Source organism: Leucopleurus acutus (genome assembly GCF_964270905.1).
Source record: "Leucopleurus acutus genome assembly, chromosome: 7".
In the NCBI taxonomy this organism is placed as follows: domain Eukaryota; kingdom Metazoa; phylum Chordata; class Mammalia; order Artiodactyla; family Delphinidae; genus Leucopleurus; species Leucopleurus acutus.
Genome location: NC_139150.1, coordinates 7,393,583 through 7,417,819, shown reverse-complemented (window position 1 = coordinate 7,417,819; position 24,237 = coordinate 7,393,583). Strand labels below are relative to the sequence as shown.

The 24,237-nt window shown below is 47.3% G+C and overlaps 1 protein-coding gene across 3 annotated transcripts in view; it reads left to right on the top strand.

The window, feature by feature from the left end:
• The first annotated feature begins 1,024 nt into the window (after window positions 1-1,024).
• SPTAN1 (spectrin alpha, non-erythrocytic 1) overlaps window positions 1,025-24,237 on the top strand; it is a 60,472-nt gene continuing 37,259 nt past the window's right edge. For all 3 annotated transcript variants that reach the window (XM_082843582.1, XM_082843581.1, XM_082843583.1), the window contains exons 1-11: window positions 1,025-1,108; window positions 11,702-11,941; window positions 12,914-13,039; window positions 17,057-17,197; window positions 17,428-17,574; window positions 18,927-19,060; window positions 19,225-19,369; window positions 19,447-19,601; window positions 20,290-20,425; window positions 22,637-22,738; window positions 23,594-23,731. In XM_082843582.1, the coding sequence (XP_082699708.1) occupies window positions 11,705-11,941; window positions 12,914-13,039; window positions 17,057-17,197; window positions 17,428-17,574; window positions 18,927-19,060; window positions 19,225-19,369; window positions 19,447-19,601; window positions 20,290-20,425; window positions 22,637-22,738; window positions 23,594-23,731 (1,461 nt within the window). In that variant the 5' untranslated portion in view covers window positions 1,025-1,108; window positions 11,702-11,704. The remainder of the gene's footprint in view (window positions 1,109-11,701; window positions 11,942-12,913; window positions 13,040-17,056; window positions 17,198-17,427; window positions 17,575-18,926; window positions 19,061-19,224; window positions 19,370-19,446; window positions 19,602-20,289; window positions 20,426-22,636; window positions 22,739-23,593; window positions 23,732-24,237) is intronic.

Genomic DNA, 24,237 nt, shown 5'->3' with positions numbered 1-24,237 from the left:
CAGGATAAGAGACCTAGCTTCCATGTCAGGGCTCCTTTGTAAAATGAGGAAATAATACCTAAATCATAAAATTATTGCAAAAAGATTTTTTAAAAAGGTAACACACATAGCATAGTGCTTGGTACATAAGGAAAGGTCAATTAATAATGGCGAGAAGAATCAATGTGTCATTTATAAAATACAATTAATGCATCCTATTCCACTGCTGAGCTGTCCGAAAGCTTTTGATGTAAGAATATAAGAAATTATTAACTCTTCAAATCTCGGAATGACAGACATAAACACCAAATTAGTCGGCTTTATTTTTTATGATCGGATTCGGCCTTTTCTTACCACCTTCTCAAACCCGGAGCCCCAAATCATCCTCGGTTTCTTGACCCCAACTCCCACCAGAGAAGGCTGACTTGGGGCCCCGGCACCAGCCTTCTCCTAGGGAAAGGGGGAAGGAGGAAGAGAAACACACGGGTGATCTCACCCTTTGGGGCTGGGCGTTTTTCCGGCTGGGACGCGCAGCATCCCCAGCCAGACTGCGGCAATGGCCCTGCCCCGCCCTTCGCTGCAGTCCTGGAAGGGCTCCCAGGGGCGGAGGGGTGGGCTGCCGAAGATTCTCTGCAGGGCGGGGAGGGGCAGGATTGGAGGATGCCAGCTGCGGGGAGGGCGGTGCGGCTGGAGCGTCTCTGCCCGCCTGGGCGGACGCAGCGACTCCACTGCACCATCAACCCCCACCCCTGGCGCGCACACTATTCCTTCCCCACCCTGCCGCGTCCCTCCCGGGGCTCGACTCTTCCGCCGCATCGCCGCTTCGGCTCCTTCCGGGAGTTCTCGGCCCTTTCCGCCGGGTGATCGGGCAGCGAGCAGGCGGGAGCTCCGCCCCCTTTGGTTGGCCGGCGCTCGCCCCCGCCCCTCGCGCCGCGCTGCGGCGCTTCCCCCGAGCTCGCGACCGCCCGCCGCCGGAACGCGCGTGGCCGCCTATAAAAGAGGCGGGGCGCGCGCGTCGCCGCCACTACCCGCTGCGGAGCGAACAGGGAGGAACGGAGGCCGCTGAGCCCCGTCGGTTCCTCCAGCACCCCCGGCCCGACGCACCCACTGCCCCCACCCCCAGGAGCCGGTGAGAGGGGGAGCGGGCGAACTCAGGGCGGGAGCGAGGCCCGAGGGCGGCCGACCCCTGGGCGGGGAGCCGGACGGCCCCTGGGGCAGGGCGGGGCCAGCGCGCGGACAGGTGAGCCCGGCCGGCCTCGCTGCTCCCTCCGTCGGGCGGGGAACCGGGCGAGCCGGCCGCGACCGGCTTGTGGTGCGTGGGCTGCTGAGGAGCCGCCGGGCCGAGCCTGGGCGCCGGCCGCTGGAATGTCATTGACTGGGCGGAGGGGGCGGCGAGGCCGCCGGGTCCTTCCCCGCAGCCCAGCCTGGCTGCGGCCCCGCCCTGCTCCATCCGGCTGCGGCAGGTGGGGCGGGGGCTTCCTGGTCCGGATCGTTTCTCCAACCCCCTCTCCGCAGAGCGCGCTCCCCCCACCGCCCCCAATCCCTTCCCTCAGTGGGGAGCGACTTGTGCAGCTCCTTTTCTCAAATCCCCACCAGCAATGCCGGCCCAGCCCTTGAAGGAGAAAAATCCGGGAGTAAAGGGCTCTTTGACCTTAATTTAATCCTGTGTGGCGGTTCTTGGCCTTCTCTGGACGGAGAGGTCCGAGACCGGCCATCTCCGTTTCTTATCTGTAATAAACATATTTTTCTTTCCCAACTGTGATTTGCTTGTAAATAGCAGGTAGGTGCGGCGCTTGCTTTGTATGAGACCCAAACTGAGTAACTTAATAGCTTAGAGTTCTTTTTTTTTTTTTCTTGCCCCGAGACCGGGTCTTTCGAGTCAAGGACATAATTATTATTTGTCAAAAATTTTACAGCCATGCCGGTGTTGAATGATAGAGCAGCCTTTTGTTTGAAAGCAGTCCCTGCGAATTTCATTAGATGCTTCCCAAAGAAAATTGCTTTTAAAAGTCTATGAGGGACTGGGTTAAAATGTATTTTAAACAAAGGGCTTGTCAAGGTTAAGGGTTGAATATGTTTTAAATTAAAAGCTTGAATAGCTCAGGAAGCTGGGTTGAGATGATGCTTGAACTGCCCAACACCTTGTCAAATCTCTTTTGTATAATAGATCCTAAACTATGTAGGCCCTTTGTTCTGTCTTCATCATGGCATATTAGAAAAACTTACCATGATGGCTGTTAGGGAAGAAGAGAAGAGAGACCATATGAAATATTTTCAGAATGTGTTGAGAAATTGCGTCGTCATAGCAATTGGACTTAACTAAAACAGAATGTGTCAAAGATGGAAGGGTGGGAGTGTCTGCAGCCAGGAAACAGAAAACCTGAAGAAAAGCGGTGGGAACACTCAGCTGTATGAAGCCATCGAGCCAAGGTTCCAACTCATCAGACTAGTCATGTATTTTCCCTTTTGTCTGCAGCTAATGTCAGCTTTTGAAAGGTCAAATTGAAGTCCGAGTTTCAAAAATGTGCTGCAGGAAAATAAAAACGTGCTGCAGTAAGGGCCTCTGTGCAGGAAATTAACAGTAACCCTTTTTTAGTAACTGGGCCAATATTACTCAAAGGGACCCTCAAAGTGTGTTAGCTGTTATCCAGGGACCTAGATGAAGAGCCGAGACTCAGAAGGTGGATTTGCTCTCTGCTGGACAGGTGTGAGGCAGACCTGCAGTAAACGGTCAGCTGGGGAACATTCTCCGATATGCTTTTGGTCTTTGGCAGGGCGTTTGTAGGAATTGAATAATTAGCAACCTGATACGTCACAGGCTCACAATATGAGCTTGTCAAGCAATCTCATGAACAGGTTTAGGTGCGGAGAGCTGTTTTTAAGTATATCTTTTGGTTCCCTGGGTGAGACTTTCCTCTGCTCTTCCTTTACCCGCCTTCTTCCCTTGGGCGCGGGGGCGGCGGTGGGGGGGCGGCTGCAGATGCTGAGAAGTGGGTGTCAGGAGTAGTCCACAGTCCTGTCATTGCTGAACCTGCACTAAGGACAGTGGGCATGAATCCGGCCTTGTAATCAATCCTCCGTGGGCTACGCGAGGACTCTGCTAGTCGTGCGGTGGGTCTGCTGCAGCCCATCAGCTGTGGTCGGAGTAGGTAGAAGAATGCAGCACCCTGAAATGCCGACCCCAGGAATGCAGAGGAGGCCCACAGAACTGATCGCTTGGGGCCAGTGGGTAGAAGCAGCTGCGCTTGTATTTCCCTTCCACCGCTTTTGCATACTCCTCTTGTATGGGTTTTGAACAGGAAATAGTATTTTGTGAAGGAAGTGTCCCAGTAAACTAGGCCCAAGGTTGATCTTTGTAGCTTGAGTTCGTTCTTGCTTCTGATGACTTCACGAAATTATGCTATTTTATTACTGAATGGAAGGGGGTACAGAAATCATCTAGTACTGGGAATCTCAGCTAATGTATCGGAACGTGGGTTGGGGGAGTGCACGTCTAGAAAAGGGATATTTAGTATTCAGGATTATTTGAAAATTGGGAAACTGAGACCCAGAAGAGGGTATGACATGGCCAAGGCAGCGCATCTGCTCAGACCAGAGAACCTTGGTTCTTTCTGCATTTTCAATTCCTGGTTTAGAAGCTCTGTAGAATGAGAAGGGCGCTGGGAAAATAGCTAAAATTTGATTTTTACCTGTATTCATATATTTTTAAAGACCTGTTGTCTTCATTGTGAAATTATCGTGTTCAGTTTGCCCTTAGAAGCTTGTTACCTTGCTCTTCGCCCTCCCTCTTCAGACGCCACATTCCTCCATCATGCTGTCATCATTTCGTAAACGCAGAGTCCAGGTATTTGACCAGCATGCGGGAAGTGTGTTACCTTTTCGGTTTTGCCTGGCTTGCAGTGAAGACACATGTGTCAAAGAGGTTGAATGATCCAAAGAGAGGGGGAAGAAACCCCTCCTGCATGACCTGTTAAGCAAATTGGTTAGGGTTTGGGCTTTTGTTTGTTTTCTTTGGTGTTACATGAACAAAAGTCTTAGTAGATTTATTCTAAAATTTCCAAAGCCTTTGTTTTTTTACCTTCCTCTCTTTAAGGCATGAATATATTAATTTCTTATCACCCTACTGGTGTCTGCATGTACTGTTTGCTAATTTTTTTGATTGATGGTTACTTGGTTCTTAAAAACCAAGGGACTAAACACATTATCTTAGATATTTAGAAAAAGTAATCTGAAAACATGTAAAAATAGTGTTTTTCAATTTGACAAATATCGTAAACTTGGGTTTGTTTCCTGTTTCCATTGATTTACGTTTTTTTGCCACAATCCTTATAATGAAATGGAACTTGGATTTTCTAGTTTATAAAAAAGCTCACTCCCCATGTTTTTATTTGTGTACAGTTTTTACGTGTTTGCTAAATTGGACCTTTTTCAGAAAGAAAAATGCTTAAAATTAATGTCTTGATATCCCATAAGCAGAAGTATAAGCTCTGCAAATTTCTAGTGATTATGGGTGATAAATCCGAGGCAAGCCCTTTTATAAATCAGACTGGTTAATTGTTTAAACAAGGTTTATAAAAATGGGCACGTTATACCTTTTTCCTGTTTTGAAGCTCAGTAACAATATTTTGCACTTAAACACCTCTCATCTGGATTTTACAGGTTATAAAAGGTAAGTAGCAGCAAGGTAGTGTTTGGGAGGCATTCAGGAGTAAGTTTTCTCAACCTTGCTTGGCGTTTCTGGATTTTGATGCAGTACAGTATGAACCTTTTGCTTCTTTAAGCTAAATCCCTGCTCACCTCCGCAGAATACTGCTAACAAGTTGAATTAATCAGTTTGAAGGCTGACGTGCATATCTACAATCCTGATTGGAATGCGGTTTAAGCAAAAATATTTCTGTTTTTTCCATGGTTAAAATTCTTAATTTATATATCATTTACCTCTTTGCTTACCCTCAGGTCTACCACTAAAATCTGCAGCCGAGCTGGTTTTGACTTAATTCACTTAATCTGAGAATCAGTTGGCATCGGATTTTATGGTGCTCACCAATTCTTTGGTGCTTTGTTCTCGGGGAGCCCTTCCGCATCCGTGGATGTAGTTCTCCTGCTTTGGAAATGTAAAATGTGCTGGCTTTCTAAGCCGGGGAAAAAGGGCATTGTTGGTTCCGCACCTTTGGGCTCTGACTAAGCAACAAAAACAGAACTGATGGATGGTTCCTCTGACATTTTGCTCTGGGTGATCTTTATGAATTTTTCCATAGAGCCAAATGCTCTCTTCATCCTGTTAGTCCTGAAAATCCCTTTCCCTGCAAAACAATATATCTGAGTCCTGCCTGAGGTCTGAATTCATCTTGCAGTGTTCCAAACTCCCCTGTCTGCCACATTCAGCTCGCTAAGATGTCGGCACTCCCAGACCTTTGTTTCCAAATAGGCACTCCTCTTGTCTTCATGACAGTTTTACTGTCTTCTGAGGTTCCAGAGGGAAACTCTTGACTAGTGAATTCTTCCACTCTCCAAGATCTGCGTGAGGGTGTCCTAAGCTACTCACTCACTGCAGGTGCCAAGTGAGCAGAGTTGGAAGCATTTGACCTTTGGTTTGAAAGTGTGTGTCTCCACAGTCTTTTCTGTTGCTTAACAGTGTTCTTCCCACCCACTGCCTCTCCCCGCCCTCCGCACACAGACACCTCCCCTTGCACAGTGGTCTTATAGCTTCTGTGGATGAGGGTAAGGCTTTAAAAACTTCCCTAAGTACATAGCAAGAACTGCCTCGGACAGCTGTCTGTTGGCAGTTGTCAAGAAGACAAAGATATTAATTAATGGCTGACTTCTTTTGTAGGAATCATTTTCCATTGATAATGTGTATAAGTTGGTGCTGGTTATGAGGAGTCATTCTCGTGCATGACTTTGGATTAAACCAGAACTTTCTAGCCAAGATTCATATCTTGGCTTTCTTCTCAGAGATCTAGCTGTATTGTAAGAATACGGACAGGTTCTTTTTATTTATTACAATAGAGGACATAGATGTAATTCCTGTTTTATCCTCTGTGCTCAGTTCACATTACTTGCGGAATGATGCAGCTCACATTTTGATTGCTGCATTGCAGCAGCATTTAAAAATAGCCAGTCTTCTCTAATAATTATTTGCCAAAATATGACCTTTTTTCTTCAGTTCCCTTAAATGGGAAGCTGTCCTTAAACAGAGAGTACATTTAGCCCTTCGTCTCTCCTCCTTCATTAGCCACAAACATAGACCTGATTGACAAAATCAGAGTTGAGATAAGCAGTCAGTTGATTGCTGTCCTGGAATGTGGCTCCTTTGCGGTTTTTAGGCAGTCAGTGGAATAGCTAGATAGGCTGGTATGGTTGGAGATTTTTTTTTTTTATGGCACATTTCCCAAAGTCTTCCTCTCTAGCTCTCAAAAGGTGTTAATCCCATTAAGGCTGGGAACAGCCCAGGGCATTCTTTGTGGAGTCCACCCTATCAGTCAGCTGCACATTTCTGGCCTGGGGTGGAGTTCTTGCAGTGTGCAGCAGCCTCAGGGAACACGGTGCACACAGGCAGAGTCCAGAAAATTCCACTAACTCTCACAGAGTTTTGGGTGAGAGGTCGTAGCACCTTTGGATGGCAGTAGTTCTTTGGAGATAGGAGATTTTTTCCTGTGTTTAATGTAGTCTGTGGAAATGAGCCATTTAGGAGCAAAGAGAAACTGGAACTTGTATAGAGACAGCTCCCTATCAGGAGAAGGGGTGGGGAGGAACTGCCGTTACCCTGTCATCCTTGGCTCCTGTAATCACGCAAATGAAAGCTCTGAGTGCCCACAGCAGTGGGAGAGCACTGCTGACTTTCAGATGCCCAGCTCCCCGGAGACAGCCAGTTGTGACTTGGCCAAGCTCCCACCTACTGGCGTCAGCTGATCTACTGCAGGAAAGAAAAGTCCATTATTGCCTGACCAAAGCACTTGGTATAGAATTGACTTGTTCTACTTCACTGGGGTGACAAAGAGGGCCTTTTAGGTTGGTTAATTTCAGCAGGGCCTCGCTGGACTGTCTCCCTGGATTGGTAGGGTCAGATCAGCAAGCGCAGCCCAGGCCGAGGGGCTCGCTCAGGGGGAACCTTTTCAGTATTATTATGTTGGGAATTCTTTTTTCATCGGAAAGGGCTGCTTCCGAATGTGATCGTTTAGAGATTTCCGTGGCAGCTAAAGGAAATGCAGTGAATCCTGTCATCTGGGGCGGCAGGACAAACGCCATAGACATTCTAAAGACTGAGACATCTTGTAGAAAGGCACATACAGTGGAGCTGTTGTTACATGCATAACTAGCTATACATTCCTTGGAAATTTTATAAGCAAGCGAATTAGACACACAGTTTCCTACTGTTTCTCCACCTAACTGTTTCTGGAGAGATGAGAACAAAGGAAGTATATAAATTATTCTTAACACCAATTGTTTACTAACTTTAAGAAGACTCAATCTTAAAAGAGTTAATTTTGATTTTTTTTAATGATTCATATATGCTCCTTCCCGCTTTTTTTCCCCCCTCACGTGGGGATGGAAAAGATAAGAGGTAGTAAAGGGAATTAATAAATAACTGAACAGCCTTTAATAGAGTGTGTCAGCTCCGATCATGTTAAGAATCACTGGTTCTAGCATGCTGGTCTGGGAACTGGAGCATCCTGGGTCACCCTAGCTCTACAACTTGCTTATTAGATGATCTTTTGTCTCCTGACCACTTAATAATGAAGTGACAGCAGTTTCTCTATTTCTAAGCTCAGAGTGTAATTGACTGTCTAAATGTGTGCTGAGTTCTGTGGTCAGAGAGTAAGATAAGGTCTCTTTTATAGTCCCTTAGGAACTCTAAATTCCCTAGAGAACTTACAAAAACGCAGGGAGAAGACAGTAATCACGTGGTAGAATGTGACGTGAAGTTGCTCTAAGGGGGCCAGAGAAGGAGTGAGGGCTTCTGATTCAGGGCTGCAGACAGGACAGCGTAGTTCCTTTAGACTTGGAGGGGTTTGAATGGTATTAATGGTCGAGTTGGGAGTGGGGGAGAAGAGAACATTTCGGCTAGAGGGAACTTCCTGGTTTGGGAAGTGGACCTGCCCCGGGCCTGTAACTTGGGCTTGATGAGGGAGTTTGATGTAAGGTATGCCTGGAGCAGGTCACGCAGGTGAACGAGTGAATCGTAAATGTGGCCGGACTGGTAGGGATTCTTGTCAAGATCCCAAAGAGGCTGATGTCCTAGGGCGGCAGTGTAAACCAGAACGGCCCTGTTCTTAACAGACGTTTCCTTTGTCAAGGTTACCCTCAGTTTTTGGGTTTAAGGCCTCTCTTGAAGCCCATTTTAAGAACAGAAACTATTTTTTTCAGACATAGCTATCTATGGATGATACAAAACTGTGCTTTCCTGAACTCGATTTCCCCAAGGTCCCACCCTGCCAGCGTGAAAAGAGCGGTTATCCGGGTGCGGACCACCCAAGCTCAGTAATTCAGGTCTGGTCATTAGGTTGACGCCCCGTGTTGTAGCTTCAGTCAGCACATTCCAGCTGTTCATTCAGCCACCAAATCTAGCTGTTACCTGGCCAGAATTCCAGTTTGACGATACAGAAATGAAACTGGGGTGGACTACGGAGCTCTCTCCACCCTTCACAGAGGAGCTCAGAGCTGCTTCTCCAGCACTCAAACAAACATTTGTTAATGACATCTGTCTGCTAGAAATCGGGATACAATTGGGACTTCCCTGGTGGTCCAGTGGTTAAGACTACGCCTTCCAATGCGGGGCATCAGGGAGCTAAGATCTTGTGGCCAAAAACCAAAATGGAGAACAGAAGCGACATTGTAACAAATTCTATAAAGACTTTAAAAATGGTCCACATTGGGCTTCCCTGGTGGCGCAGTGGTTGAGAGTACGCCTGCCGATGCAGGGGACACGGGTTCGTGCCCCCGTCCTGGAAGATCCCCCATGCCGCGGAGCGGCTGGGCCCGTGGGCCATGGCCGCTGAGCCTGTGCATCTGGAGCCTGGGCTCCGCAACGGGAGAGGCCACAACAGTGAGAGGCCCGCGTACCGCAAAAAAAAAAGGTCCACATCAAAAAAATCTTTAAAAAAAAAAAAGAAAGAAATCGGGACACAACAACAAAGATTACATTGCTCAGTCTCATTATACCGTGAGAAGTACGTGCAAGTGCTTTGTAAATCTGCAGAAAAATGTGATTAAATCAGAGAAGGAGGGAGGGAAGGAGCCTTGAGGACAGCTTGGTAAGGAGGCCAGATCCCTGCAGCTTCCTCATTTCAGCTCCTATTGAGACATGAATGGGAGTTATCTGGACAGAGGAGAGACAGGACATTCTGGGCAAAGGAAGCCTGAGCAACTGACTTGGAGTCTTTAGAGAGAATCATGTGTTTGGGAAGAGAGTATTTCTCTGGGCCAGGAAGGTACGGGGCATGGGTGAGACATATCAGTCAGGTGTGCTGGGCCAGATTGGAAGGTTCAGCTAAAGAGGTAGATTCTTTCCTCTCTCAGAAGGGAGTGATGAAAGGTTTTAAAGCATGGGAATGACGTGGCAAAGAATATGTTTCTTGTTATAGTCAAACAAATACATTGGACTTTGTGGGAGAAAACCAATAAAGATAAATGGTTAATATGTGGAGAGTAATTTGGAAGGAATGGTGATAGGGCTAAAATCCCCTCACGTTCTCTCCCTAGGAATCTAGGTCTCTTCATAGAAAAGATAGACCTCAGAGTTGGTTAGGTGCAGTCGGTAACTTTTCTTGACGCCTCTTAAAGCTGCTTTTCTCTCTGAAGAGCTGGAAACTTTGCCCCGAGCTTAGCAGTGTTGTTTATCTCACAGCTGGATGGGGGCAGGGAATGGGGGGCACACAGTGGCCTCCAGACCTAATCCTTAGCCAGCCTCTCCTTTCCCATCGGCTGGGCCAGGCGAACAGGGTAACGGGAAGAGCTGTCAAATATGTTTCCTGGGCAGCACAGTTTTTATATCTTGTATAAATTATGGAACAAGAGCTGGAGAGACCATAAGCTTATGTGGTCGGCTTTTTTACCGGGTCACAGACCCTTCTCTGTAGAACGTAATTTTAAAGTTAGAAGGGTCTTGGGACCATCTCATTTTCAACTGGTGTTTCCAGTCATTCTGGGAAATTGAGACACAGAGAGGGAAGGCAGCTCGTACAAGGTCACATGTTACTGACAAATTTACATGCTCTTTGTCATTAGTGTGTACCTATTTCCTTCTGTGCGTCCTTCCTTGGTTAGAGGATAAAATGGCTTATTCCTGAGAGAAGAGCAGGGAGCATATTCTGGGTTTGTCCCGTAAATAGGTCAGATTTTCTTTTGACATTAAAGGTTGGTGAAACTGTCCAGATCTGAGAGTTTAAAGTTGGGGTAGATTGAGTGCTATGGGGAAGTACCACCTACTCAATTAGCCTGTGTTTATTGTTAAATGGAGCAGGTAAGAGTCAGGTAGGATAAATCTTTCACCACACCTTTTTTTTTTTAAGATATGCTGTGATTTTCTTTTAATTCTGTGAATTCAGATGAAGCAAAGCCTGTTCATTGCCCAGCCTGAAGGAGATTGTAGGATTGACTTTTTGGGGTGACTGAGAAATCCACTACTTTAGGTAAATCCAATTGGATTTTGATGTTAAAGACTCAGTTACTGGGCTTCCCTGGTGGTGCAGTGGTTAGGAATCTGCCTGCCAATGCAGGGGACACAGGTTCGAGCCCTGGTCTGGGAAGATCCCACATGCCACGGAGCAACTAAGCCCGTGCGCCACAACTACTGAGCCTGCGCTCTAGAGCCTGCGAGCCACAACTACTGAAGCTCACGTGCCTCAACTACTGAAGCCTGCACACCTAGAGCCCGTGCTCCACGTCAAGAGAAGCTACAGCAATGAGAAACCCGCACGCCGCAACGAAGAGTAGCCCCCGCTCACCACAACTAGAGAAAGCCCACACGCAACAGTGAAAACCCAATGCAGCCCCCCAAAATAAATTAATTGAAACAAAAAGACTCAAGTTACTTGATAATCATTCCCTTTTCTTCAGTGAATAACAGGCTGAGATCTAGAAAGGTAGAAAAGCTGAATTAAGAATAAATGTTTTCGGGCTTCCCTGGTGACACAGTGGTTGAGAGTCCACCTGCCCATGCAGGGGATGCGGGTTCGTGCCCCAGTCCGGGAAGATCCCACATGCCGCGGAGCGGCTGGGCCCGTGAGCCACGGCCGCTGAGCCTGCGCGTCCGGAGCCTGTGCTCTGCAATGGGAGAGGCTGCAACGGGAGAGGCCCGTGTAGCGCAAAAAAAAAAAAAATAGAGTAAATGTTTTCTAATCTCCACACCATGAAATGCACAGACCAGATGAAAGGACTGTTGAATGGATTTCTCAGTAATTCTTTGAGCTCCAAAGTTGGTGTTTCCTTTGAATTCTCAAGGCTCTGTAGAATTGACAGTGTAAACCATAGTTCTCCCCTTCACATTTCTCGCCTGGTCTCATTGCAGTGTTGGCGAGGCATCCTCTGAGGGGCCCACTTGGGCAGCCATTTTTTATGAGGGAATGGGGCCTGGGCTTCACTCTTAGCTCCTTAGAAGGGACCACTTTCAATTCATTTGTCTGCTCAGGCTCTCATAATTCTTTATTTCCTTCCAAGAGGCTAATGCCATTAAGTCTATTTTGGTGTCATGTGCTTACTTCAGGACTTTCTGTCTTTTCAGAAAATGGACCCAAGCGGGGTCAAAGTGCTGGAGACAGCAGAGGACATCCAGGAGAGGAGGCAGCAGGTCCTGGACAGATACCACCGCTTCAAGGAGCTTTCGACGCTTAGGCGCCAGAAGCTTGAAGATTCGTACCGATTCCAGTTTTTCCAAAGAGATGCTGAGGAGCTGGAGAAATGGATTCAGGAGAAACTGCAGATTGCATCTGATGAGAACTATAAAGACCCAACCAACCTGCAGGTGTGTCTGAGGTGCCTCCCAAAACTCCAGAGCTCAATGTCTTTGCCCCGAATTTATACAGAGCTAATTATGACCTTGAGAGATTGAATGTAGATCAGACATAAGGAAGGACTAACTCACTATTCTGAAAAGCCCTTAGTGGTTGTATTAGTGAGCATGAATGTGGAATCCTGCAGGTTTTAATTTATCTTTTGCGGATGCTTTAAGCCGATGGTTCTCAACCCGCTGCCTTACAGCCATTGGTGATCCTTCATCATTTTTCAGGGAGGGTCTGGTTTGATCTCTTGGAATATGTGTTTTTGAGAAAGGTATGCTAACAGTGTTGTTGCTGGTGAAAATTTGTATAGCTGTTTAAAAAAAAAGCCTTTCTTCTTGTTGATTTTGGTGAAAGACTTTTTTTTTAGCAAGTGGAACAGTGGTTGTACCCATGGTTTTTTTACTATGCCAAAGTCGTCTGAGAAGAGAAAATGATGAACGCTGGTTTAGGTGCAGGCCCTGCCCAGCTCAGCATGTGAGTAAAGGGAGGTATTAAGAAATGGAATGTATCAAATCAGTCAAAGAGTATGGTTTCTAAAGCAAGCTAAAAAAAGTCATATCATGAATGAATGTGAATGGATTCGTCAAAGATAAACACTACATGCTAAGCAGGCTCTCAGTATGGTTCTGTATTTCTAAAAGGGATTGGATGTCCATAAAGGCTCATTTCCTGATACACAAGAAAATTACGATATTTTGTAGCATCTTTTGCTGTCTGCAAAGCTGTGGTCCTCAATGGCCAAGCTTTTAGAGGGCAAGTATGGATGCAGGCAGAGCATTTGAGTAATTGAACCGGTAGGGGGATGGTTGGGAGGCTGAGTGAGGCGTCCATAGAGAGAGGGAGTGGGATGCAGGAGGGGAGGAATAATAGGGAGCTGGGCGCAGAATGACGCGTGCCGAGGAGCACGTATGGCTCATTTCACGGTCCACCGACAGGGCAAGCTGCAGAAGCATCAAGCCTTTGAAGCTGAGGTGCAGGCCAACTCGGGAGCCATTGTGAAGCTGGATGAAACTGGCAACCTCATGATCTCAGAAGGGCACTTTGCATCTGAAACCATCAGGGTGAGTAAGAGCCGTGCCTGGTGTGGATGGCCTTCCTCTCTGGTAGAGGAATGTGGATTCATGCTTACATGTAAATTTGGGTTCCTAAAAAGATAGATTTTTCTAGCCTTTTAAAGGAATTTGTGAAGTATCCTGATGGAGTTACCAACTCCTGCTTTTGTAATATGATGATTCAGTAGGTCTATAAACAAGCGTTTGTGTACTCAGTGAGGAAATTAATGTTCTTTTTGTGGAACAAATTAGGATGCAATTAGACTTTAAAGAAGACTGCATATATTAAACTTCTAACATTTTCAGATGGTAATTGGATGGGAGAGCATATTAGTGAAATTGGTGAATTTAGGGATTAGGACACAAAGATAAATAGGATTAATCACAGACACTATAAAGTTCTCTGTCGGAAAGCTTGCTCTCTGGATCTTGGTACCTTGCCCCAGGAGGGATTTACTGAGGTCTGGTCAGCAAGCCTGTTAAAGGTCCAGCTGTGAGGAATGACGTGTGGAACCTGTTGGTCGGTGACCGTGGCGATGTAGCTTACTTTGAAGCAGGAGTCCTCAGACTTGGCCTGGCTTGTTTGGGCGCCATTTGTCGAGGCTGGGGCAGTAATTGGTCTTTCTCTGTTTTGTTTCACATTTCCAATACCAAGGTATTAAGGGCAAACAAGCCTCTTTAGGATGAAGTGCGCATGCTTAGTCTCTCATAGCTGGATGCTCTCATCTATCTTTGATTTCCTTCTTATCTGTCTTTGTTCTTTGTCATCCAAAGTCTCGTTCCATTGAGGGACCAACCTTTTCAGTCCTTGACCTGTCAAGGCAGTCCCAAAGACTAAGATGAAAGCCACAGCTAGAAATGTCTCATCCTCTGCTGTTCCCTGAGATGCACAGTGGAACACCCACAGGGATTTCATTCCCTTAGGTTCTGGTCTAGTAAATACTTACTGTGTCTCTTTTGCTCTAATATACTCTGCAGTCTTACACTGAAGACTCGCAATTAGCCTTAAGCTTATTATTAATAATAAACTATTACTAGTAATGATTGTAAACAGGCAGTAAAAGTAAATTCTAAATGCTATATGCCAACTATTTAATTACTACATTCAACCCATGCAGGCAATATGATGCGTGTCTCTGCAATTAAATACAAAGATGTGGGACTTCCCTGGCGGTCCGGTGGTTAAGACTTTGTGCTTCCACTGCAGGGGGCATGGGTTTGATCCCTGGTTGGGGAACTAAGATCCCGCCTGCTGCGTGGCGCGGCCAAGAGAGTACAAGGATGCATCTGCTCATTTCCCCACTCTTTTGTATATAGTCTTACTGTACATGAAATCAGCCCGAGTGCCGATTTGCTGATTCAGCTGCTCTGTATTAGTTTAACCAGGTTACAGATGGGGAAGTATGAGAAATAGATCAAGTGTTTGTCTTTAGTAATTAATGTGGGGGAGGGAGACCCAAAGCTCTCTTCATTCCCCTCTTCCCTGTTTAGAGATCTTATTAAAGCAGCATTTGAGGGACTTCCCTGGTGGCACAGTGGTTAAGAATCCACCTGCCAGTGCAGGGGACACGGGTTCAAGCCCTGGTCCAGGAAGACCCCACATGCCACAGAGCAACTAAGCCCGTGTGCCACAACTACTGAGCCTGCGCTCTACAGCCTGTGAGCCACAACTGCTGAGCCCATGTGCCACCACAACGAACAGTAGCCCCTGCTCGCCGCAACTAGAGAAAGCCTGCACGCAGCAACAAAGACCCAACGCAGCCAAAAATAAATAAATTTATCCAAAAAAAAATTTGAAACTACTGTTAGCTACTATTTGTTGAGACGCTGTTAATAGCCATTTATGTGCGAACACTTTGCTAGGACTTTTACATACGTTCTCTAATCTTCACAAGAAGCTTGCAAGGTCGCCGTAGGATGGAAGGGAAGAAGCTGAGGCTCGGAGAATTTTGAGCAGCTTGCTCAGGTTCCCACAGCTACTAGGTGACAGAACCAGCGTCTCAGTCTACTCCTTTCTTTAGTCACAGTTATCCACTTTGTTTTCCCAGCCCGAGTTTCATTCCTGTCAGCTTTCTTTCCCCCCAGCTGCTTCTCTGAAAGCTGCTGCTGCTTGCTCAGGCCCCTGCTGAGAACTTTGCCTGAGCCGGGATTCTCCTCCACCCTGCCCGCTGTCCACGCGCTCCCTAAGCGCACCTGCCTCCCTGCCCACTCACGCTCTCAGACACCAGCAAGCTTGTGAAACTGGCCTCTGTCAAAACTGCAGTATTGACAAGAGGAGACATACTGGGAGTGGGAAAGTTGTTCCAGTCCTGGAACAGGCCTGGCCCCGGCTCTTCCCTCGAGGGTATGGAAATGAGATTTGTGAGAGACTGACGGCTGACTTGTAGGTGAGGATTTTCTTGAGGCTTCTGTGGCCTCATTTTAATTTGAGCAAAGGGGGGACTTCCCTGGCAGTCCAGTGGTTAAGACCCCACACTTTCACTGCAGGGGGTGCAGGTTCGATCCCTGGTTGGGGAACCAAGATCCCGTATGCAGCGCAGTACGGCCAAAAAATTAAAAAAAAAAAAAGCAAAGCGTTCTCCTTTAATCCCTGCATCCGTGCCCCCAGGCCCCATGGCCGCCCTGTCTTGCTAACTGACCTGGCCCAGTAACGCAGTAGCTTAGTTAGGCAGGCAGCATTAACGTAGAGGAAGGTGGGTGGGCTGTGAAGACTGTTTGTGTCCTGGATAACCTGTCTGTCACCGGTTTAGACTTTCACACCGTACCGGACGGCGTGGCGCCCCATAGTGACCGCCACCCACATTGGCTCCCACATCCGAGTAGGTGGAGTATTGACTTGCTGTTGGTTGCCTTTTCCCCCTTGCCTGGGAATGCCTTTCACTTCCTTCTCAGTGGTGGACTCCGGTTTGAACCATCAGCGATGGAAGTGATTGTAGTGGTGGAAGTGAATTGTGTGAGCCTTTATCTTCCTCCCAGTGCTTTCTCCTTTCAAATGAACCACCAGTACTTGCTCCTAAGAGCATCCACCCATGTTGACTATCCCGTGGCTTTCAACTTCTCAGTTTGCGGGCAGTGGCATCTCAACGATGGGTGGATCCCAGGTTTCTCTCCTGGTAGTGTTCGTGTTTGTGTCACTTGTTTCTGTCTGTGTTATACAGAAACTCCCAGTATCTTGGGTAGGCATAATCAACACCTAGAGATTGGGTTAGAATGCCAGACTGCATCGCCTAAGCTTGAATTGATGATAATCCCTCTGGTTCCTGACGAGTCCTTACTAGGACTGTGCCGTGAGAACCCAAAATGCTGGGAAGTGACTGTTTGGGCCTGTGGCTGCCACCTGGGCGCAGCTTGATGTAAACCTCACTTGGGATGTACTGTGTGTACCACAAGCTGCATCTTTTCACGAAACACCAAAACAGCTTCTGCCAGGAGTCCTCTTTGACAGCTGATTGTGTTTCAGGACCCCATCTTTTTACCTTTATACTAAGGTTTTCCTCTTTACTTGTGCCTCATAGTTATTTCTTTACACGTATGATGCCTATGGGACATCTTGTTTTCTCCCCTTTACCTCCGTGAATTCAGAACACACACTTAAGTGATTCCTGCTGCGGTTGCATGATCACACCTCATCTTTCCTTCCCCAGTAGTCTTATGACCTAGAAATCCCACTGTAATAATTTAACAGTTAATATATCTAAAAACATTACCTAAATACTTACCAAATAATGTGATATCAATAATAACTGATAATTACAAAATAATAAATTCCTTGGCATAAACTAGAATACATCTACCTACGAAAGGTCAGTTATTTTGTACTTTAAGACCTACCAAACCACTGTGAAGTGTATGCATTTTCCTCTTCTCAGTTAACTTTACAATTTCCCCTCAGTGTAGGGATTATCTGTCTTCTTAAAAAGACTTGTTCAGAGCTCTGTGAGGTTTCTAACTTGTTGGAACTCTATGGAGGAGCCAGACCCCACAGAAAAGGTTGTAATCTGTGGGGTTGGGCTCTTTACCCTCCAGACTCGTTTGATGGAGCTGCACCGCCAATGGGAATTACTTCTGGAGAAGATGCGGGAGAAAGGAATCAAGCTACTGCAGGCCCAGAAGCTGGTGCAGTTCTTACGAGAATGTGAGGACGTGATGGACTGGATCAACGACAAGGTACGTTTGAGAAGGAAGGTGTGCTGGGGAGGCCTTGAGGAAAGAAGGGGACGAGACCCCTCCACGTCTGCAGCTGAGAGCCGGCAGAGCGGCAGTGCAGCACACAGAAAAAACTGCGTCTGCCGAAGCTGCCGCGGCCCCTACCGGAGCCCATTTCGTGATGGGGTTCTGGAAGCCGTTGTTCCCAAGTGTTCTTTGGTGACTCTGGCTCTGTTGTGGTCCCTGAATAGGAGGCAATTGTGACCTCTGAGGAGCTGGGCCAGGACCTGGAGCATGTGGAGGTTTTACAGAAGAAATTTGAAGAGTTTCAAACAGACATGGCTGCCCACGAAGAAAGAGTTAATGAAGTGAACCAGTTTGCCGCCAAGCTCATTCAGGTAAATAGGGAAGTGCTGTGCTTCTCACAGCATCGTCACATTAACTTCCTTTACTTGAACATCAATGTAATGTACCGTCATTACATTAACTTTTCCAGAAGAGAAGTTTTGATTGGGTCCCTGATTTCTGAGTGAGCAGGTTTTGGTAAACATGTCTAAGAGTTCTGTTTAGGTCTAAGTAAGGCGGCAATACTGATCACTCCTAAATTGGACAATGCTTTCTAACTTGTGGCCGTGGGCAGGAAGGGCAGAGTTCCTTTGATCTGTTTCCTTCACCCACTTTCAGGTAGGGCTGAAGCTTTTATTGGGCTGCTGAAGCTGGGTGTCGGGGTTTCTCAGACTAGGGTGTGGTGGTGAAAGCTTCGTAGGGTTGGCAGACGTCCACCACTGCCTGATTGCTCTTCCCTTCCTTTTTGAGTCGGAGCTTCCCTGGGCTCCCGGGAGCCTGGGGAGCCCTGTGATGAATGGCTCTCCACCGGGAGCTCAGGAGCCATTAAGAGGGGAGTGGGGCAGCCCCTCCCAGTTGCATGCATGTGCGGTCCTATCACTGCCGCTTTATTCTCACCTGCTACCACAGGGCTCCGGAGACATCGAGTAGGATGAACTCGGGAGTTTCTGCTTTAGGGAAAACTGGATATGGGGTCGGGGTACACATTTTATGTATGTAGATCCTTCGGCACCGGTACTTGTTCCCTTTTGGATCCAGAGCCAGCATTCCTCAGATGTAATCTCACCCTTCCAATGGCGAGTGAGCTGTCCCCGGAATCCTGGGCCGTCCCAGGGTTGTGCTGAGGAGAGCAGGCAGGCCAAGCCCGAGATCTCACAGGTGGATCCCGCAACCCGGAAGTGCTTCACCTTATTACTTTACATGTTATTTTTATTTAAACAAGACGGAATGTGGTTAGTGGGGAAGAATACTTTGAAAGGAATATCTCCAGTCTGAAGTCAGGAACAGACCTGGAAAACCATGTGTCTGGGCAGGAATGCTTATTAATAGCCTCGTGATGTTTGAAACAGTGAACTTTGGAGCGGCTCGGGCGAGCCGTGCGTTGACAAGGCCGCCACAGAGGTGCAGCTGAAGGGCCTTAACTAAGCAGGGGGTTTGGTGCTGATGCACAGAGAGAGACTTGCCCCACAGCTCCAGGGCGCGGAGAATGGCTCTCGCCTTTTTATAGAGCGAGCAATGGAAGCTCTTTTTGAATGAGCTTCCCTTCATTCCACACAGAAAGCCAGTGTTTCTTTAGAACAGTAAGGTTTGCTGAGGCGGCCGCGTCAGGGAGCCAAGGCCAGGCGCGCAGTTGGTGGGGCCAGAGGTGCTGGTCTGAGCGCAGTCTCTGCCCTTCCTGGCTCAGGAGCAGCACCCCGAGGAGGAGCTCATCAAGACGAAGCAGGATGAGGTGAACGCAGCCTGGCAGCGGCTGAAGGGACTGGCCCTCCAGAGGCAGGGGAAGCTGTTCGGGGCAGCCGAGGTTCAGCGCTTTAACAGGTACCGAGCTGAGGGGCTTGCGGGAAGGGGTCTCCCGGGGGGGCGTGGTGAGGCCCAGGGCGAGGCTAGGAAGATGTGGGGCTGACTGGGTCTTGGCCCCGCGTGGCGTCCCAGTCCCAGGTGGATGTCGTAACTGTGGATTAACAGGTGCCTCTGTGCTGTAGGGATGTGGACGAGACCATCAGCTGGATTAAGGAGAAGGAACAGTTAATGGCCTCTGATGATTTTGGCCGGGACCTGGCCAGTGTCCAGGCTCTGCTTCGGAAACACGAGGGTTTGGAGAGAGATCTCGCTGCGTTGGAGGACAAGGTGGGTTTTGAAGGCAGCTGACTCTATAAGTGAGTTAGCCCGGTCAGGAGAGCAGCCCTGACAGAGTGTGTCTGCAGGTCAAAGCCCTGTGCGCCGAGGCCGACCGCCTGCAGCAGTCCCACCCTCTGAGCGCCACCCAGATCCAAGTGAAGCGAGAGGAGCTGATCACCAACTGGGAGCAGATCCGCACCCTGGCCGCAGAGAGACACGCACGTCTCAACGATTCCTACAGGTAGAAATGCTCCTCCAGGGCCCCGCAGCCCATACCAGGGGGCGTTTTTTTTAGAGGCGATAGGAAGGCAGAGTTGACGGTCAGTTCTCTCTGCTGAGAAACCTTCTGTATCGCTTGACAGCTTTCCTCTAGTAAGAAAAGGCAGATGACTTTTTCTTACTGTATTTGTTATATATTTTTATATTGTATATTAATATATTTCTGTGTTATATTTGGAGACTGGAAACTTTGTAGTGTTTGCATATACACACATAATATTTATAACTATACACATCTTTTTTCCATCTCATATCACTGTGTTAGAACCAATAGAAATGGAAATAGTCTCTTTAGCAATGTGAGCATCATGTGAAATACTCTGTTAAAATTGAGTAAACCAAGGATTGAAAGGGAGAGAATGCTTCCTACTAATAACTAAGGGTTGAACTGGGGAGTGACAAGGAAGTTGAAAATAAGGGACAAGCTTGGGGAATTAGAGTGATAGACAGAACCTAAATTTTAAAGGCTTGATTTCAGCCTTCTTCTGCTTTCCTTTATAGTCTAGATTGAAAGAGTCCCATGTTTCCGAGGGCTAGAGTTTGTATGGTTCGTTAAGACATCCGAGGACATGAATTCAGAGCTCTAGGGCGGCATCTTCCATCTGGGGCCTTCCCTCGAGACCTCTCCTCACTGACCTTTGGTTTCCCAGGCTTCAGCGCTTCCTTGCCGACTTCAGAGACCTTACCAGCTGGGTCACTGAGATGAAAGCCCTCATCAATGCAGATGAACTTGCCAACGATGTGGCTGGGGCCGAAGCCCTGCTGGATAGGCATCAGGAGCACAAGGTAAGGTCTCCACGGTCTTCCAAAAGTAAGGCCATGAGCTTAACAGGGCATCACTGTAGCTCTGTCACTTATAGCCAGAAGTGGCTGAAACCTTGCTCACAGGTAGCTCTCGCCATAGGGATTGTGGCTGGTTCTGCCTTTGGAGACTTGCTTTACCTTCTTCTAATAGATGGTTAAGGGAGTTACATGTCAGGAGAATAACTACGGTTCGTAAAAGCAAAGGGCCAAGCTCTGGCAAGGTGGAGGTGCTACTGTTTTGCACGTGTGTCCTGTGCCACCTTAAACAATGTCTTTGTTTAAATGCTGAATTTCATAGTTGGTTTGAGTGAATTTAAGTTTCATGATTTGCTATTTCCCCAAAGAGCGTCCTTGGGAAACTAGTTTTATGAGATCTTAATAGGCTCTACCTTAAGAAGAAGGGGTTTCTATGGCTAAGAAATTCTGGAAAACACTGTTAAACAAGATTTTTAAAATTATTATTACTATAGGTCTTCTGAGAGGTGCTAGATATAAAAAATTAATATACAACAGTCAGATATGCACTAGCAGCAGTTAGAAGCGTAATTTTTAAAAATCCTACTTATAATTGCATCGGAAAATATAAGATACTTGGGAATAAATCTGACAAAAGTTGTGTAAGACATCCGTGGAGAAAGCTGTAAAGTTTTGATGGAAGAAAAGAAACACTGAATAAAGGGATGGGCAGGGATGGAATGATCTCTTATAAAGGTACAAATTCTCCCCAAGATTTATACATTCAGTGCAATTCCAGGCGAAGGCCTTTATTTCTGGAATGAGACAAGATGATTTTTTTTTTAATTTAATTAATTTATTTATTTTTGGCTGTGTTGGGTCTTCGTTGCTGCGCACAGGCTTTTCTCTAGTTGCGGGAAACGGGGGCTACTCTTTGTTGCGGTGCGCGGGCTTCTCATTGCCGTGGCTTCTCTCATTGTGGAGCACAGGCTCTAGGCGCACGGGCTTCAGTAGTTGCGGCACGCGGGCTCAGTAGTTGTGGCTCACGGGCCCTAGAGCACAGGCTCAGTAGTTGTGGCACACGAACTTAGTTGCTCCGCGGCATGTGGGATCTTCCCGGACCAGGGATCGAGCCCATGTCCCCTGCATTGGCAGGCGGATTCTCAACCACTGTGCCACCGGGGAAGCTCGACAAGATGATTTTAAAATTAATTTGGAAGAAAAAAAAATCAAAAACAGCTGAGATAATTGTGAAGGACAGGGGAGGGACTCACCCTACCAGGTATTATAAAATCATAAACAGATCCATCTGGCAGGACTTCCCTGGTGGCGTAGTGATTAAGAATCCGCCTGCCAATGCGGTGCACACTGGTTCGAGCCCTGATCCGGGAAGATCCCATATGCTGCACAGCAACTAAGCCCGTGCACCACAGCTACTGAGCCCGTGTGCCACAACTACTGAAGCCCACGCACCTAGAGCCCATGCTCCCAACAAGAGAAGTCACCACAATGAGAAGCCTGCACACCACAACGAAGAGTAGCCCCCGCTCGCCACAACCAGAGAAAAGCCCACGTGCAGCAACGAAGACCCAATGCAGCAAAAATAAAATAAATTAAGTTTATTTAAAATAAAAAGAATCCACCTGCCAATGCAGGGGACACGGGTTCGAGCTCTGGTCCGGGAAGATCCCACATGCTGTGGAGCTACTAAGCGCATGTGCCACAACTACTGAGCCTGCGCTCTAGAGCCCATGAGCCACGTGGTACGCTGAGCCTGCGTACCACAACTACTGAAGCCCGCGCGCCTAGAGCCCGTGCTCCGCAATAGGAAGAGCCACCATAATGAGAAGGCTGTGCGTAGCAACGAAGACCCAACGCAGCCAAAAATTAATTAATTAATTATTTTAAATGTTAAAAAAAGAAATCCATCTGGCACAAGAAAGACCCGAAATAGACCAATGGAACAGAAGACAGAGAGCTCAGACCCTATAGATGTGTGGAAACTTGACAGTTTGACAGGTGGCACAAAAAGCCAGTAGGAAACAGACTTCTTGATAAATGATGCTCTCCTGTTCGATGACCTAGGCTGTTATTCGGAAACCTGGCCTTATCTTTGATTTTTTTTCCTCATTCTAGATGTGATATTCCTGATTTGTAATGATTATGTGTAATTCAGTAACTTCCTCTTCTTTTACAAGATGCTGGGCATAAATTGTCCTTTTCTCCCCCCCACGTTAGGGTGAAATTGATGCTCATGAAGATAGCTTTAAATCTGCCGATGAGTCTGGACAGGCCCTGCTTGCTGCTGGTCATTACGCCTCAGATGAAGTGAGGGAGAAGGTAAGAGAGGAGAAAGACTCTTTTACTAAGTCTCCGAAAACTATTATCCAGCCTTAAATATCCAGACGTTGCATTCACCCTGGTGTGTGAGAAAACTTACACAAGAGATTCCGCCTGGAAGCAGCAGCTCCAGAGATTTTAAAAGAAGATGTGTGGTGATTGATCAGGGAGAGAAAGTTCCATTTGTTTGGGATACATGCAACACATTTCCTACTTAAAGGGGGCTTTGCAGGGAGCTGAGTCCTGCATTAGTAGTTGGAGCCAAGAGGAAACAAGTTTGTATTATTTGTATGTGTGTGTATAATTCCAGAGTTTCAAAGTATCTTTATGAAGATAACGATATATATTTTTAATGTTATAGAGACCAAGAAGAGACATTTCAAAGACACACTTTATTGTCATTAACTTTAGAGCCTAAAAATTAAGCCTAGGGCATTCCTGGGTCTAGTCAGCATATTCTGGGGAGTACCACTCAATTGACGTCTCTCACCTAAGAGCCCCTACTCCATTTATGCCACCTCACTTTTACATAGATGCCCTTTTTCTTCTACCTAGGGGTTTATTTGCCATTTTTGCCTAACATTATTTGTGATAATGTGGCAGTAAATTAATTCTAGATTCATTCGAGCAGGGCCACCCCTCTTAGGTTTAACATCAACTTTCAGCAAGCCGCTCAGGGTCTGTGGTTTCTTGTGGCTTGCCTGACACGTGCAAGGAAATGTTCTCCTTCCCTTATTTAAATCGGAGCAGAGGCCTGAAGGTTGGCAGAGGGTTGGAAATGCCAGGGCAGCCTCTGAGTCTGCCCAGCGGCCGTGGGCACTGAGGTTCCCTCCACCTGCCCCCTCTCCCTCCCAGCTGACCATCCTCTCCGAGGAGCGGGCCGCGCTGCTGGAGCTGTGGGAGCTGCGGCGGCAGCAGTATGAGCAGTGCATGGACCTGCAGCTCTTCTACCGCGACACTGAGCAGGTGGACAACTGGATGAGCAAACAGGAGGTGATTGGGGATGGGAACCGGCCGCCTGCTCCGTCTGCTGTTCAGTTAGCACATTCTGTGCGGGGATCACCAGTGGTTCAGTTCTGCGTCAGGTGGAGGGTTGCCAGCTTCTGTGGGCTCTGCCAGCACGGTCCTTGCTGCCGAGATTGAAAGGCCCTCAGAAAAGGCCCCAGTTTTTCAGGGAGTGTGATGGCGTGAAGTGTTTTGTTAAAGAGAGTTTGTTTCTTTAGAACATAGCATTATGCGTAATTTAAATCTAATAGAAGCAACAGAAGCTATTGGAAAAAAGTTTCAGTGGAATGTGGAATAAGGATTTCATGCTCTTGTTGGATTAGTTTTAAGGGAATCTGAAGAGGCTTCTGGCTTTCTGGGGGAGATTTGAAGGTGTAATAGCCATAGAACTTCTTTCCTTCTTTTTGTCCTTCTGCCAGAATAGCCTTTGCTTTCCAGCCTTAGGAGGTGAAAGGAATCAGACATTATCTCAACATTTCGTTTCCTCTTCTAAG